Raw genomic sequence first — 15024 nt, forward strand, 5'->3', positions numbered from 1 at the left:
TGAGGAGTTTCTGTGAACAGAGAATATGTTATGAAATTAGAACTGGGGCAGGTCAAGAAATTAAGTTTTTTAAAAAAGAGACTGGCCATGACAACTGTCTCTAAAGATTTGACATGGCTCCACCAAGTTTTATATTGCATGTGTGTACATGGGCCCACGCTTACATTCAGACATCTGTATGTGCATGTATATGTGCATGTATTATGCACTTTGTCTAAATTAGTTAACAAAATGACAAACTAATTAAAAACTTTTCTTTTAACTACGTAAGTGTCATGGCCATTGTTCAGTGAGACCAGCTCCCCTGTTATCTGCCTGCACAGTCTCATACATTTGAGCAATGCAGGTATGACTCACCTGAGCTCCCCATGCTTACTCAGCAGAATGCTGATGCACCGGTGTACTGTGGTCCAGTTTGACTGGTGGATGAGGACAGCCAGAAGGTAGGGTCGGAATGAAAGCTGCAATCCTGGCTGACTTGTAACCTGGAGACAATGCAGAGTTCAGTCAGATTAACACAAAGGCCCAAAGATGCCTCACATCCTGACACACAACATAAAAGTTACTTTTTAAAAAATCATTCATGGGATGTTGCATGGCTGGCAGGACCAGTATTTATTGCCCATCCAAACTGCCCTTGGCAAATGGCTTGCTAGGCCATTTCAGAGGGCATTTAAGAGTCACATGTTGGCCAGACCAGGTAAAGATTTCATTTCTTAAAGGTACATTAGTGAATCAGGTGTGTTTTTACATCATCATTACACATTTTACTGAATTTAAATTTCACCATCTGCCTTGGGTCATTACCCTGGGTCTCTGGATTACTGTCCAGTGACAATACCATTGCACTACCATCTCCCCTTATTGAATACGGTCAAAATTTAAAACTTCTACCATTTTACCCATTCATTCTAATCTTAATACAATGACAAATCCACTTCAAAGTTAGCGTGAGCACAAACAGACTGTTAATCGATATTATGCTGCAGCTACTTTCATATGATAGAGAAAACTTACAATGGTATGTTTAGTTTGACTCTTCATTTGATGACCTCCCAAGTGGAGAAAAGAGAGGCCTCCTGCACAGATCTCAGCGAGCAGGCTGATGTGATATGTTCCATGGTCTGGGACTCATGGCCACAATCTTCCATCTCAGGACCAGGTGATCACATTGTCCATCTTGTGTCTGGATTAGGTGAGGCTGTCAGGGTGGTCAAAGCCAGGGACCTCTGCTGTTGGGTCAATGATGAGGTGTTGATTTTCTTATATAGATCGTGCCCCATGATTCATTTCACCTGGATAGTGGGTTGATACCAGCTGCAGGAATACTAGCTGCTGTTTCCAAGAATCACCAGCATCATTTTGAGCATTATCTTGATGCTTTTTTCTGAGGCTTCAAAGATGGGAAGATAAGTGTTGTTCATTAATTCTTCCATCTCATCGAGAACAGTGATGTTGCAGCGAATGGCAGGTGGGGTAATAAGAACTAGAAGTAGATACAATGGCCCAAGGAGCCTGTTCTGCCATTCAATACAATAATGACTGATCTGCAACTTCAACTCCTTTTCCCTGCCCACTCCCCATATCCCTCAATCCCCAGAGAAACCAAAAATCTGTCTATCTCAGCATCCAATATGATGGGAGTATCCACAACTCTTGTGGGGTAGAGAATTCCAAAGATACACCACCCTCCTCCTCTCAATGCTAAGTGATCAGCCCCTTATTCCGAGACTTTGTCCCTGTGTTCTCGATTCCGCATCAAGGGAAACAACCTCTCAATGTCTACTCTATCAAGCCTCTTTAGAATCCTGTATGCGTCACTAAAATGTCCTCTTATTGATGGGAGTGTTTAGCTAAATATCCATGATCTTTATGTAGTGGTAGCAAGAACATTAGGCAGAGCATTACTCTGCAGCAAAGTAAAAAGGGCAGTGTGAAATGCTTTAGCTGTGCTCCCCCATGACATTCCAGTGGGTTTCCGGACCAAGTTCATCCTGCTTTTTACTTTGTGGTTGGGGCTGGTGGTAAGATTCCTGTCCAGGATGACACCCAGGTATTTTGACTCGGTATTGTCAGTAAGTTGCCCTCAGCAAAAATAAACTTTTAAGTTAATTCCCCTTGGTGTTATTGCTCAGATGGAATGCCAACACCACTGTCTTCACTGGATGGAAGCAGAGACACCACGTCTGGAAGTAGCTTTCCATTACATCCCAGATGCTGGTCAACATCCTTTTAGTATCCTCTAGCGTTGACTCCTGTGTCATTAGTATTGACGAAACTCCAGGGTTTTGTGCAGGGTATGTTCATCATATAGATATCGAGAGAGACTGGTGCACCGACTTCTGTGGCAGAACCACTATGTTCAACTGATCTTGTCACCAAGATAAATGTGAAACTAATAGTTGCCCATTAGGTTATTGATAAGCTAAGAGTTTTGCAGCACAGGAACGAGCACTATCCCAGACAATGTCATATGCTGATGACACATCTAAGAAGGCAGCTCCAGTCTTCAGCTGCTTCAGGAACCATGGCTAAATGTTGCTGGCGAGGGCAAGGACTTGGTCAGAGCGGCTTCTTACTTCTCTGAAGTCCACCTGCTCATTTTGGAGGGCGGCTTCTAAATCCAGTTAAAGACAAGCTGTTCAACTACCTTGTAGACTATAGACAGAGTGCCAAAGGGATGGTAACTCCTGGGATTGTGGGCTGCTTTTCCTGGCTTTAGGATGGCAATGACTTTGGAATGGTGCCAGATTTCTGGCATTATCCCAGTGCCAATGGTGCTGGAGGGGAGTATGACAAGTTTCATCCAGTTATTTGGCATTGGTTCTTGACATTCTGGATTGATGTCATTGATCCTGACGACCCGTCAGTTCTGTGTTCACCCCTTCGGCAGTGACGGCAGCTGAAATGATGGTGTGTATGTGGAGCAGCCTTTTGCACAGAGAGTTAAAGCAGCTTTTCTCACTGTGCTTGTTTCCAGTGATATTTGTTGCCTTTGAGTCTTTAGGACGCAGGTCACATTGGTATCTACACTGACCTTTGGCACCACTTGGAGCAATGAACGTGAGAAATCCAGGTTTTTAAGTGTTTCTTGACATCACACTGATCTAACGTTGTGTACACCATTGTTTACAATAGGATCTGATGCTCATCAGGTTTGTGTCACTCAAGTCACCATATTCTCCACATGAATCAAAATATATGCAAAGGATTGGGTGAATCTTGTAACAATCTCCCAGGGATGAACTGAGATTGGGGGACAGGACTTTAGATGAACAAAGTGCACTGCACCATGATAGAAGCTCTGTCAAAGAGTAATTTTAGTAGCAGCAACTACACAGCATCCTGTTATAGAACAGCAACTAAAGTATTTCAACGTGCTTTCACTTTCTTCAATAGAGGCCACTTTGCCATATTCCTCAATGGGGCTAAGCTTTTGGTAACAATCCACCACCAATGTCGATGGTGGCTGGGTGACTGACAGTGGAAATGCCAGGGTTGGCCACATTTCTGCTGGCAACTTGCAAACATTCACAATGGTCAGCTTGCCCATCTGATTGTAACGGAGAACTGTAAACCGTCTGCCTATGGGATTTCGTCAGTAATCAGGTCAACTGGATGCATATGGTCATACCAAGTTTGCATGACAAATCATACATAGGAATAGGACACAACACTGGCTTTGGAATGTAAGCTGGAAGCAGGTTCAACTCCCCTGCACCAATTGTTTGTTAATCACAAAATATTTCCCCAACTGGCTTGGGGAAGTGGGAGCTCAATGAATGCACATAACTGAAGCAGAAACACTTCAGGGTTAATGACTCTGCTGATGTTCATTTAGTTAATTAGGCGTGGCTGCTGGCTCCTTGGTGTATAATATTCCCCTCAAGTTTCTCGTACCTCATTAATTTTTACCTTGTGATCGGCAAACAGAAGCCTCTGTTGTTGGTCTGGACAGCAGGAAATAACCTCGGGGTCCAAGAGCTCAGACCAATCGATAAACAACCCCGACGCTGACACAGGCTTCAGCTTCTCCGCACTGTATGGACAGAGAGAAGCAGAACTGGAGATAAGCTGTAGAGTAACCTGGAGGATTCAGAAGGATTTATAATTCGCAGAGTGGGGAGGGATTCTGGATAAAATGATCCTTACAACACTGCAGCAATGGTTAAGACTTTCCAGGTGAAGCAAACAAACTGATCTACAGGGTGGGATGCTGTCGCACTTTGCCTGCAAGGAATTTGACTGACCACTGGAAATCTAAAATAGAAACAAAAAAGACTGGAGACTGTGCAAAATTTGGAAGTGAAAGGTAGGTTAATGATTGGGATGGGTTCTATCAGTTTTAACAAAGGTTGCCCCCTGAAATGATGCCATCTGTTTCAGCCACAGATGAATCCCTGTGTCTGCTTCCAGCATTTATGTTGCTGCTCCTATAGCAGATTATGGACTGTGCACACAAAGTTAGAGATGTAGCAATTTTCTCAGCTGGTCGCCCTCAGATTGGGAGGAGGAAGATGGCCTTGGGAGTTGAGGTGAGCTGGGCTCATTCAGGATGGAAGAGGCAGCAGAACCCTTGAATGGCACTTTCAGCTAAAGGAAGGAATCCTCAAATCTTCAACTCTCGGTGACAGCAGCTTGAGGAGCAACTGCTGATTCGAATAAGGTCCATCGCTTTCTGTGACTGTCAGCTTATGAAGGACTTTCGGAGTCGGCAACTGCACTTCCACCTTGAAGTGGGACTACCAGAGTCTGAAATGCAAACCACCAGCAGGAGGACAGGGTGCTAAATAGCTCAACACTGTAGGCCCATAAATAAGCTCCAGCTTCCCATTTCTTAATGTTGGCCAGACACTTCTCACTCTCAATGGTGCTGGCTGAACAACCTTGGTTCAACCTTCTGCACTGCGCATTCGTCATAATCTCCAACCGCACCCCCACCCTGCCCCCTCATCCATCCCCGACATCCATTCTCTGAAGCTACCTGTCATCGTCAATCTCCATCTTTATTCCTGACTCCTCTCCTTCCTGTTGAAGTAGCCTGGTTATCAGGGCCACTGGATCCGTACCAGACTGCGTTGTATCGGTTTCCAAGTTGGCAGTGAGGACAAGGGTCAGGAGTTCCTCCAGGTAGGGAGACCGCATCTCGATTAAACCCTTCAATACTGTCGGATTGAGAGAATTTTGATGATGTAATATTAATTTACAGAGCATAAAGAGAAAAGGAGAAAACAGTTTTTAATTGCTGAACCACATGCAAGGCGCTAAATGTAATTTAGAGAGTAAGACATAACTAGTGTTAAGAAACAAAGAGCACTACGCCTATTTTAAAGACAATTTTGTTCATTCTCAGCGTTTCATTGCCTACACAGCAAACAAAAGGACTAGAAATAAAAGACAAATACACGTTCCCAGCAGCGTAGTGGATAAAAGCATTACCCATTGTGCCACTGGCCCACAGAGACAGGACAAATCACATCAGATACTTAACACCCATAACATTCTTTGATTTTAAATTAATAGCATTTTGCATCATTTTACACATTTTCTTTGGCCTATTCATCTGTTCTTCTTTAAAACATTCTAGATTTATTTCACAGACGCGCACAGACAAAGCACACACACATGCAAACTGTGTTTGAACCAGCTCATTATTCAAACTGAGCTCAAACACAGGATGCTCATATTTTGTTTTCAGACAGAACACCCCAATCTTTTGCTACCTATATTAGTTGCCTTCCACATTGTTAAGACATGGCTAGCTTCTCCAAGGTCTCTTTCGTGTCTCCCTTTGTTAATTTGGCTCAGCTGTGCATCTAAATTGCATAGAATTATTGTGCATTTGACTTAGTTACTAAATCCAATAGGGAAATGAGAAATTTCTTCACTCAGTGAACGGTTGGAATATGAAACTCTCTCCCACATGAAGTAGTTGCGCCAAATAGCTTAGATGCTTTCAAAAAGAAAACTGGATGAGTACACATGAGAGAAAAGGGAATGAAAAGACATGCAGAAAGCCAGAGGTGAGGGAGAGAATGGGAGGTGACTTATGGAGTTTAAACACAGGTTGAACTGAGTGGCCTGTTCCTGGCCTGTATATTCTCCAGTGGTGCTGAACACAGTACCGTTGTTTTTTTCTAGCAAGCAATCAGGATACGAGTACGCATAAGTTAGAGCAACATTTTGGAATTATTGATCGGCATATGGTTCAGTTTGCAATTATGTTACTGGGCTAATAATCTAGAGAATGCAAGTTCAAGTTCCACCATAGCGGTTTGAGAAGGAGTTCAGTTTAAAAATGTCTAGAAAGAAAAACTGATGCTACAAAACTGTTGGATTGTTGTAGAAATCCACTGGTTCAGTAATGTCCTTTAGGGAAGGAAAGGTGCTCTCCTTACCCAGTCTTCACCTATATTGTCATGTGAGAGTACCTTTAAGAAATGGCTGTTTATCAGTGATGTCAGAGTGTGGGTGGAGCTGGGCTCAGCTGTTTACTTTCATTTTAAGCTGTTTGCTGCAGGGTGTGTTTTAGTTTTGTTTTCAGAGCTGGATAGCTGCAGTCACAGCCAGAAGGTGTATGAATCTCTCTCTGTAATCTAAAGACTGTAAATCGATTCTGGTGATTTAAAACTAATAACAGTAGTGACTTTAACCTGATGTGCTTCTGGTAAAAGGTGTTTTAAGTCGTATGGATGTTAAAAGGAAAGCTTAAAGGATTACTTAGTGTTGTAGTCTTTGGGGGTTGTATTTGAATTAATGGTTGCTAAGATGCTCACTGTATGTTTTAAAAAGGTTAACTTGAGTTCATAGAATAAACATTGTTTTATTTTTAAAAATACTTTTCCATTTCTGCTGTACCACACCTGTAGAGTGGGCCATGTGCTCCCCATACCACAATCTATTAAAAGTTGTGGGTCAGGTGAACTCCATGATACACTTTGGGGTTCTCTAATCCCTGGCCCATAACAATATTGACTCCATCCCACACCAAGGTGACGGATTCTGCTATGGCCTTCCCAGACACTTCCTTGTTCATTGAAGAGACAAAGAAGAGATGGGGAAATCTCTCTGGTGGCCTTGGTCTAATACTTAGTACTAGGCAATACATTTATCATCAGTTTTAATTTAGCTGCTGTTAATCCAGAACTTAATTTCCACCCAATTACTAATTCGGTATCAGATAGTATGTGCATATTTATGATTTCATACCTCTTGCCTTTAGTTCTGGCTCCACATTGCACTTCTCTCCAGCTTTCAGAGCCGATATTATTCCTCGCACTGCTGAATCGATCAGTTCCTGGTCCTGCCGATAGGTCAGATGTTCTGCCAGGTGCCGGAAGCCAGCTCTTACTGCGGAAATATAATCCCATTATGTATTCTGAGCCATAACATAATAGTAACACTACAAGTAACAAGAGAAAGTAACAAGCTGAGCTCTGTGGTACAGAGAGCACTGCGATCAGCCAAACCCTTGCTTAGACTGGGCTTATAACACATGAATCACTGCGGGATATGTCGGATGGGGTGAGATGCAGCAGGGTGGGAGGAAGCTCAGGTGGAGCACAAACATGGGCATAGATCAGTTGGGTTGAATGGCTTGTTTCTATGCTGCACATTCTTGGAATCTCAACTGTTGGTTGGAAATAAGGACCCCCACAAACTTAATACAATGTGATTTGATTTGAACCATTCAACATAACGGCCATCGCAGGATCAGAGGGCAGCATGGTAGCACAGTGGTTAGCATTGTTGCTTCACAGCTCCAAGGTCCCAGGTTCGATTCCCAGCTTGGGTTACTGTCTGTGCAGAGTCTGCATGTTCTCCCAGTGTCTGTGTGGGTTTCCTCCGGATGTTCCGGTTTCCTCCCACAATCCAAAGATGTGCAGGTTAGGTGGATTCCGTGCTAAATTGCCCTTCGCGTCCAAAAAGGTTAGATGGGGTTACGGGGATAGGAGAGAGGTGTGGGCTTAGATTGAGTGATCTTTCCATAGGTCTGTGCAGACTCGATGGGCCGAGTGGCCCCCTTCTGCACTGTAAATTTGATGATCAGGTACCCAGCAACTGAGAAGCACAAAAAGGTACTGGGCTGGATTCTCCGATTTGAAGACTAAGTGCTGACGCCGGCATGGGAACAGTGGCGTTTTACGCCCGAAAAAACGGCGCAAAACTTCCACTTGTCTGGTGGGTGGCAAGCAGGCACGCAGCCTAGAGCCCCCCGGCTCTAGCTGTGGATACGGCTGGAGAATTGATGGGTCCGTGGCTGCGCATGCTCATGGCGCCGGCTGTGCGCGGACCTGGCCCTGCCAAAGAGTGTCCCCATTGGGCAGGCTCGCCACCCCCAGACCACCCCCCATCAGTGCCCCGAGCCCCTGCCAAAGCCCCCACTGCCCGTGGCATTCCCCCCCCTCCCCCCCCCCCGGACTGTGGTGGCACTGGACTAAGTTCGCAGACGCCACACCGGGTTCCCGGGAAACAAATAGCATGAGTGACCCATGCCATCGCGAACTCAGCCCACTGGGAGTGGAGCATCGGTGCAGGGCCTCAGCTGACACTGCAGAGTACGCCATTTTGGAGGGAGCGGAGCAGCGCGCCCCCAATTTCAGCACCAACGGGGGTTCTCCGGCCGATCGCTAAACTCGATTTTGACGCCGGAGAGGAGAATCCCGCCCGCTGTCTATACTATAGTGATAGGTGTTTAGGTTTCAAATACTCAGGACATCTCAAGAGGTGCTTTTTGAAATAGCGATCTGAAGAATCATGGGAGGGATGCTCCACTCCCGCGCCGAAGTGGGCGCGCCGTCGTGAACGCCGTTGAGGTTCACGGCGGCGCAAAACGGCCCCGATCCCGACCCTGTGCTAGGATCGGGGCTGCGTCATCTACACGCGCCAGGCCTTGTCGCCCGCGTAAAGGTGGCGCCGCATAACTGGCGTAATCCGCGCATCCGCAGGTTGGCCGGCGCCAACCCGCGCATGCGTGGTTGCCGTCCTCTCTAAGTCCGCCTCGCAAGAAGATGGCGGACGGATCTTGCGGGGCCGCGGAAGGATGGAGGTCCTCCTTCAGAGAGGACGGCCCGACGATCGGTGGGCACCGATCGCGGGCCATGCCACATTTAAGGTACCCCCTGGTGCAGGATCCCCCTCCCCCCCCCCCCCCCCCCCCCGCAGGCCGCCCCCCCAGCGTTCACGCACTGTTCACGACAGCAGCGACCAGGTGTGGACGGCGCCGGGGGAACCCGCCGTTTTGGCCTGGCCGCTTGGCCCATCCGGGCCTGAGAATAGCGGGGGTGCCGGAGAATCGCCATTTTGGGTGTCTCCGGCGATTCTCCGGCCTGCTGAACTCGACGGAGCTGTTCCCGCCGCTTGGGAGAATCGCGGGAGGGCGTCGGACCGGTGTCCCGGGAAATTTTGGCGGCCCAGGCGATTCTCCCAACCGGCGTGGGAGTGGAGAATCTCGCCCCACATGTCTGTTCAAAAATCAATCCAAGTTTGCTTTTCTGGAAAGGTATCACATGAACTTTTCAAATAGTTCTAGATTCTATATTTTTCTTATATAACACCCCTACTGATGAACTCCCCAATTGGTTTATTAGGTTTAAAATGCAATCTCTGCATCACAGGGGCCAGCCAACATCAAGTGCCTGTTCTGAACTATTCAGTTAACTGATTACAGCTAGGATAACAGAGGGTTGCTAGAACTGGCCTCAATACTTTTGGGCTTGGGAGGAGACATTAAGAAAGCAAGAAAACAAAAGTGAGATGGAGAAAAAAACAACAGCCATTGTTCCAGCTCCTGGCATTTACACATTAACACCCATCAGATAAGAGGACACGGCAGAACATCAAGTGAGGTTATGCCTGAGATTGACCCACTGTATACTTGTATTAAAGGATCGAGAGCAAATGAAGGACTCCCTTGGTAAACTGGAGACCAGTCTTCAGAGGCCACAAACAACCTGGTCTTGAGGTTAAACAACACATTGATTATTTTAAACCTGAACTTTCTCCCAGTTCAAGTACAGTTAATTTTTTAAAAAGTATTTTTATTTCAAATTTTCAACATTTTATCAAAAACAAACACACCTAACACATAGAAACCCCCACCCAACGAGACCCCCCCCCCCCCCCCCACCTCCACCCCCCTCAACAGTCAACAGTAACCAACTCTCTAAAGTGCAGAATGGACAACCCCAACATTTCTGGAACCCCCCACCCAGGGTAAATTTCACCTTCTCTGTCAGTTGCCCCCCCCCCCCCCCCCCCTTGAGGAAAATTTCCCCTTCTCCAGGGCTAAAAACTCCAGCAGGTCCCCCCCCCCCCCCCCCCCCACCGAGGCACAGGGTGAAGAAACTGACCTCCACCCTTACAGGACCTGCCTGCGAACAATCAGCGAGGCGACGACATGGGCCCCCCCCACTCCTTTGTAGCTCCGGCTTATCAGACACCCCAAATATGGCCTCCAGCGGACCAGGCTCCACATCTACTTGCAAAACCCCTGAGATGGTTCTGAAAATTGCCCTCCAAAACCTTTCCAACTTTGGGCAGGACCAGAACATATACATATGATTTGCAGGACGCCTCATACACTGCTCACAGATGTCCTCCACCCCCTCAAACAGCTGGTTCATCCTGGACTTTGTCAGTTGCGCCCTGTACACCACCTTCAGCTGGATCTGCTACAGACTCGCACACAAAGTTGAGGCATTTGCCCTCACACCACAATCCCTCCTCCAACTTCCCCTCCCACTTAATCTTGGCCCCTCTCCATGGACACCTTATCCTCCTCAAAAATCCTCCCGTAAATCGCCAAGATGACCGTCCCTCTCCAGCCCCCCCCACCCCCCACTTAATGCACCTCCTCCAGCAACAAGGGAGCTGGCACTATCAGGAATGTCGGGAAGAGAGCACCTGCATGTACCAGAAACTCTCCTCCCACGCCAACCCAAACTTTTCATTCCGTTCCTCCAAACTCACAAACCACCCTCCCAGAAGCAAATCCTTCATCTCCCTGATCCCCCTCTCCTCTCATCCCTGGAACCTCGCATCCATCCTCCCCGGCTCAAATCCGTGATTTCCCCTGATTGGGAACAGGGCCGGGGGGATGCCAATCTAATCGAAACTGCCTCCAAATCTTCAGCATGGCCACCACCACCGGACTCACCGGGTACTTCGCTGGAGCCAACGGGAGAAGCGCCGTTGCCAGCGCCCACAACCCTGACCCCCTACATGAACCCGCCTCAATCCTCACCCACAAAGCCCCCGCCTCCCAATTCCATCGCTGTACCTTCTCTGCATTCACCGCTCAAATTCAGTACATCAAATTTGGAAGGCCGAACCCCCCTAACTGCCGTCCTCTCTGCAGTACCACCTTCCTTTTCCTGGCCACCTTCCCCACCCAGACAAACAAAGAAATCAGCATGTCCACCCCCTTTTGCCTATGGCAAAAAGACCGGCTAGCACTGAAACAAAAACAAAAACCGCGGTAGAATGTTTATCTTCACCGCCTGCACCCGGCCTGCCAATGACAGAGGAAGAATTATCCCACCTCAACCCAATCTGGGGGCTGGTTCAGCACAGTGGGCTTTGATAGCTGGCTTGTGATGCAGAACAAGACCAGCAGCGCAGGTTCAATTCCCGTTCCAGCCTCCCCGAACAGGCGCCGGAATGTGGAGACTAGGGGCTTTTCACAGTAACTTCATTGAAGCCTACTTGTGATAATAAGCAATTATTATTATCTCTCCACCAAACAAGAGAACTTCAACTTCTGAAGACCTGCCCAGTCCCGAGTCACATGCACCCCCCACATACCTGAAGTGAGGCACTGTCACACGGAATGGCAACCTCCCCAGCCCCCCACCCCCCGACCCCCATTCCTGGAGAGGAAACCACAACATACCCGTTTCCCCCCAAATTCAGCTTATACCCTGAACACATTGCAAATTTTTGAATCAAACCTATTATGTTCCCCCACCAAGGAGCCCGACTCTGAAATGTATAACAGCAAATCATCCATGTACAAGGTCACCTCATGCTCCACCCCCCTCTCACTATCCCCTTCCACAACTCAGAGCTCCTCAGCGCAATGGCCAAGGGCTCTATTGCCAATGCAAACAGAAGGGGGGACATGGGGCACCAACGCCTCGGTCCCCGGTGCAATGAAAAATACCCTGAATTGACATCATGCGTGCGCACGCTCGCCATCGGCTCCTTATACAGCAACTGAATTCATACCATAAATTCAGCCCAATTCTACATTTCTCCAACACCGCCATCGAATAACTCCGCTCCACCCAATCAAACCCGTCTCCACATCGAATGCCACCCCGACCTCCAACTCCCTTCCCCCTGTTGGAGAAAGCACCGCATTCAGCAGCTGCCTCACATTCGATGACAACTGTTTGCCCTTAATGAACCCCATCTGATCCTCCCCAATCACCTTTGGAAGGCACACCTCCATCTTTGACACTTGGCGCCCACATTCAGCAGAGATATGCGACTATGTGCCCCACACACCACCGGGTCCTTATCCTTTTTTAACAACAGCGAGATGAAGGCCTGTCCCATCGTTTTTGGCAAACCCCCATAACCATCTCATCCTCGAACATTTCCACCAGCAATGGCACCAGCCTATCTTTAAATTTATTAATTTAACCCATCTGGCCCTGCCGCCTTCCCCGTCTGCATCTTCCTGATTGCTGCCTTCACTTTCTCTACTCCCACCGCCTCCTCCAGACCTGCCTTCTCCAATTCACCCAACCTTGCGCACTCTAACCTCCCCAAAAACTCCCTCATCTCTCGCTCATCCTTTGGTGGCTCTGACTTATACAAGTCCCTATAAAACTTCTCAAACATCTTGTTGGTCCGCTCCAGGACCACCACCAAATCCCTCGTCCTATTCCGAACCCGAACTATCTCCCTCGGCGCAGCTTGGCTATGGAGCTGACCTGCCAACCTACAACCTGCCTTCTCCCCGTACTCATAGACAGTCCCCCTCACCCTTCTCAGCTGACGCACCACTCTCCCAGTGGACAGCAGGTCGAATCTCGCCTGCAGCTCGTTCCTCTTCACCAGGAGCCCCGGGTCCAGGTCCCCCGCATACCTTCCGTCCACTTCCAAAATCTCTTCTGTCAATCGTTGGTATTCCTCCCTTAACCTGAAACAAAATCACCTCTCCCTTCACCCCTGCCCTCAGAACCTCCCAAACCACCGACGGCGAGACCTCCCCAGTACAGTTAAACCCCACATAGTCCTCAATCACTTTTCCCATCCTGGGCTGCACGGTGGCACAGTGGTTAGCACTGCTGCCTCACGGCGCCGAGGTCCCAGGTTCCATCCCGGCCCTGGGTCACTGCCCGTATGGAGTTTGCACATTCTCCCCGTGTTTGCGTGAATTGCGCCCCCACAATGCAAAGATGTGCAGGCTAGGTGGATTGCCCCTTAATTGGAAAAAATGAATTGGGTACTCTAAATTTATAAAAAATGAAAATTACCTCCCCATCCCATCACAGAAACTCAGGTCCACCATCAACACCACATCCATCCTCCAACCCGGTTTCTGAGCCAACCCCTTCTCCAGTACCACATCCAATGTGGAGCATGATCCGAAATCACAATCCGAATACCTTGCCCTCTTAACTCCAACTAACAAGAGTCTTCCCCACCACAAAAATATCAATCCTCGACAACACCTTATGCACCGGGGCGGAAAAAAAACACCCGAGGTCTCCACGAGTCAACTCCGCCCCCCGCCCTCCTCTCCCTCAGCCCCCTGCCCTCCTCTCCCTCATAAACCCAGCCAATGCGTTTGCCCCCCCCCCCCCCGGTGGGGTCAGCGAGTGCAGCTGGGATCTGTCCACCCTCGGCTCCAGCACGGTGTTCCCATTTCCCCCCTCACCCCCCCAAATCAACTCATGGGTATCCAGTTTCGACATTGCAGCCAGCATTTTCTTCACGAACCCCGCGTCATCCCAATTGGGGTTTTATGGGCTAACCAACACCAGCAACCTCCCCTCCAGTATACCCGTTACGATCACGTATCTGCCCCCTGATCCGCCACCAACTTCTCCATCTGGAACCTCACTTGTTTGCCCAGCAGAATCGCCATCCCCCAGGCCCTACTATCAGACCCCGAATTAAACACCTGGCTCACCCAGCCCTTCCTAAGCCTCATCTGGTCCTTCAGCCTCAGCTGGGTCTCTTGCAGCATCACAACATCGGCTTTCAAACTCATCAAGTGCGCGAAAGCTCCTGCTCTCTACACTGGTCCCCCCAACCCACTCATGTTCCACGTCACCATTCTGACTGGGGATCCCTCACCCCGCACCCTCTTATCCGCCATCATCATTACCCTAGGCCCCACCCATCTGGCCAGACCCACCTCACCCTTTTGTTACCGTCAATCCCCACCCCTCCCTTCCCAGCATCCCCCATCCTCTTGCAAACACCTCACCCCACCCAGTATCGAACTCCTCCCCCTACCATTCACAGCTCCCAGGCGCATCGAAACCTGCCTGACCAGGCTCCAAAGACCGCAGCCCCTCCCCCATCACACTCCGCTCACTAGCCAACCTTTGTTTGCTGGCACAGTGACCCCTACCAGAGCCCCCCCCCCCACCCTCCGCAACCCACCTCTCCCATGGCTAGAAACCCTCCACCCCCCAACCACACACTCCCACCAAAAGCCAACTCTAATGCCCCACCCCAAGCCTACTTTCAGAGTGGGGAGACTACATTCACCAAACAGAAAAGAAATACACCCAGTAAAAGAAAAAAAACACATTAAAAAAATCCCGTTGAAAAAAATCAAGAAAAAAAGCCCAAAGAATGCACCCAGCCACACTGCCAAGTCCAAATCCCAAATCTCGTATCAGTCCCAGTCCTTCGGCCTTCACGAACGTCTCCATCTCCAAAGCAGTCTCAAAATCAAAGTTATTTGAGTTGTGAGTCACTCTCAGCTTCGCAGGTTAGACCACTCTGAACCTCACACTGCTGCTGTGCAGTGCCACCTTCACTCGGCCAAAGGCCACC

The 15024-nt window shown here is 48.6% G+C and overlaps 1 protein-coding gene across 1 annotated transcript in view; it reads right to left on the reverse strand.

The window, feature by feature from the left end:
• Positions 1-15024, reverse strand: part of ints1 (integrator complex subunit 1) — a 169976-nt gene that overhangs the window by 43649 nt on the left and 111303 nt on the right. Inside the window, exons 33-36 of the mRNA XM_072481022.1 lie at positions 7210-7350; positions 4985-5165; positions 3916-4039; positions 358-485 (exon numbers count right to left, since the gene is read on the reverse strand). Of these exons, the coding sequence (XP_072337123.1) occupies positions 358-485; positions 3916-4039; positions 4985-5165; positions 7210-7350 (574 nt within the window). The remainder of the gene's footprint in view (positions 1-357; positions 486-3915; positions 4040-4984; positions 5166-7209; positions 7351-15024) is intronic.

The sequence above is a fragment of the Scyliorhinus torazame genome, chromosome 17 (assembly GCF_047496885.1).
Source record: "Scyliorhinus torazame isolate Kashiwa2021f chromosome 17, sScyTor2.1, whole genome shotgun sequence".
Lineage (NCBI taxonomy): Eukaryota > Metazoa > Chordata > Chondrichthyes > Carcharhiniformes > Scyliorhinidae > Scyliorhinus > Scyliorhinus torazame.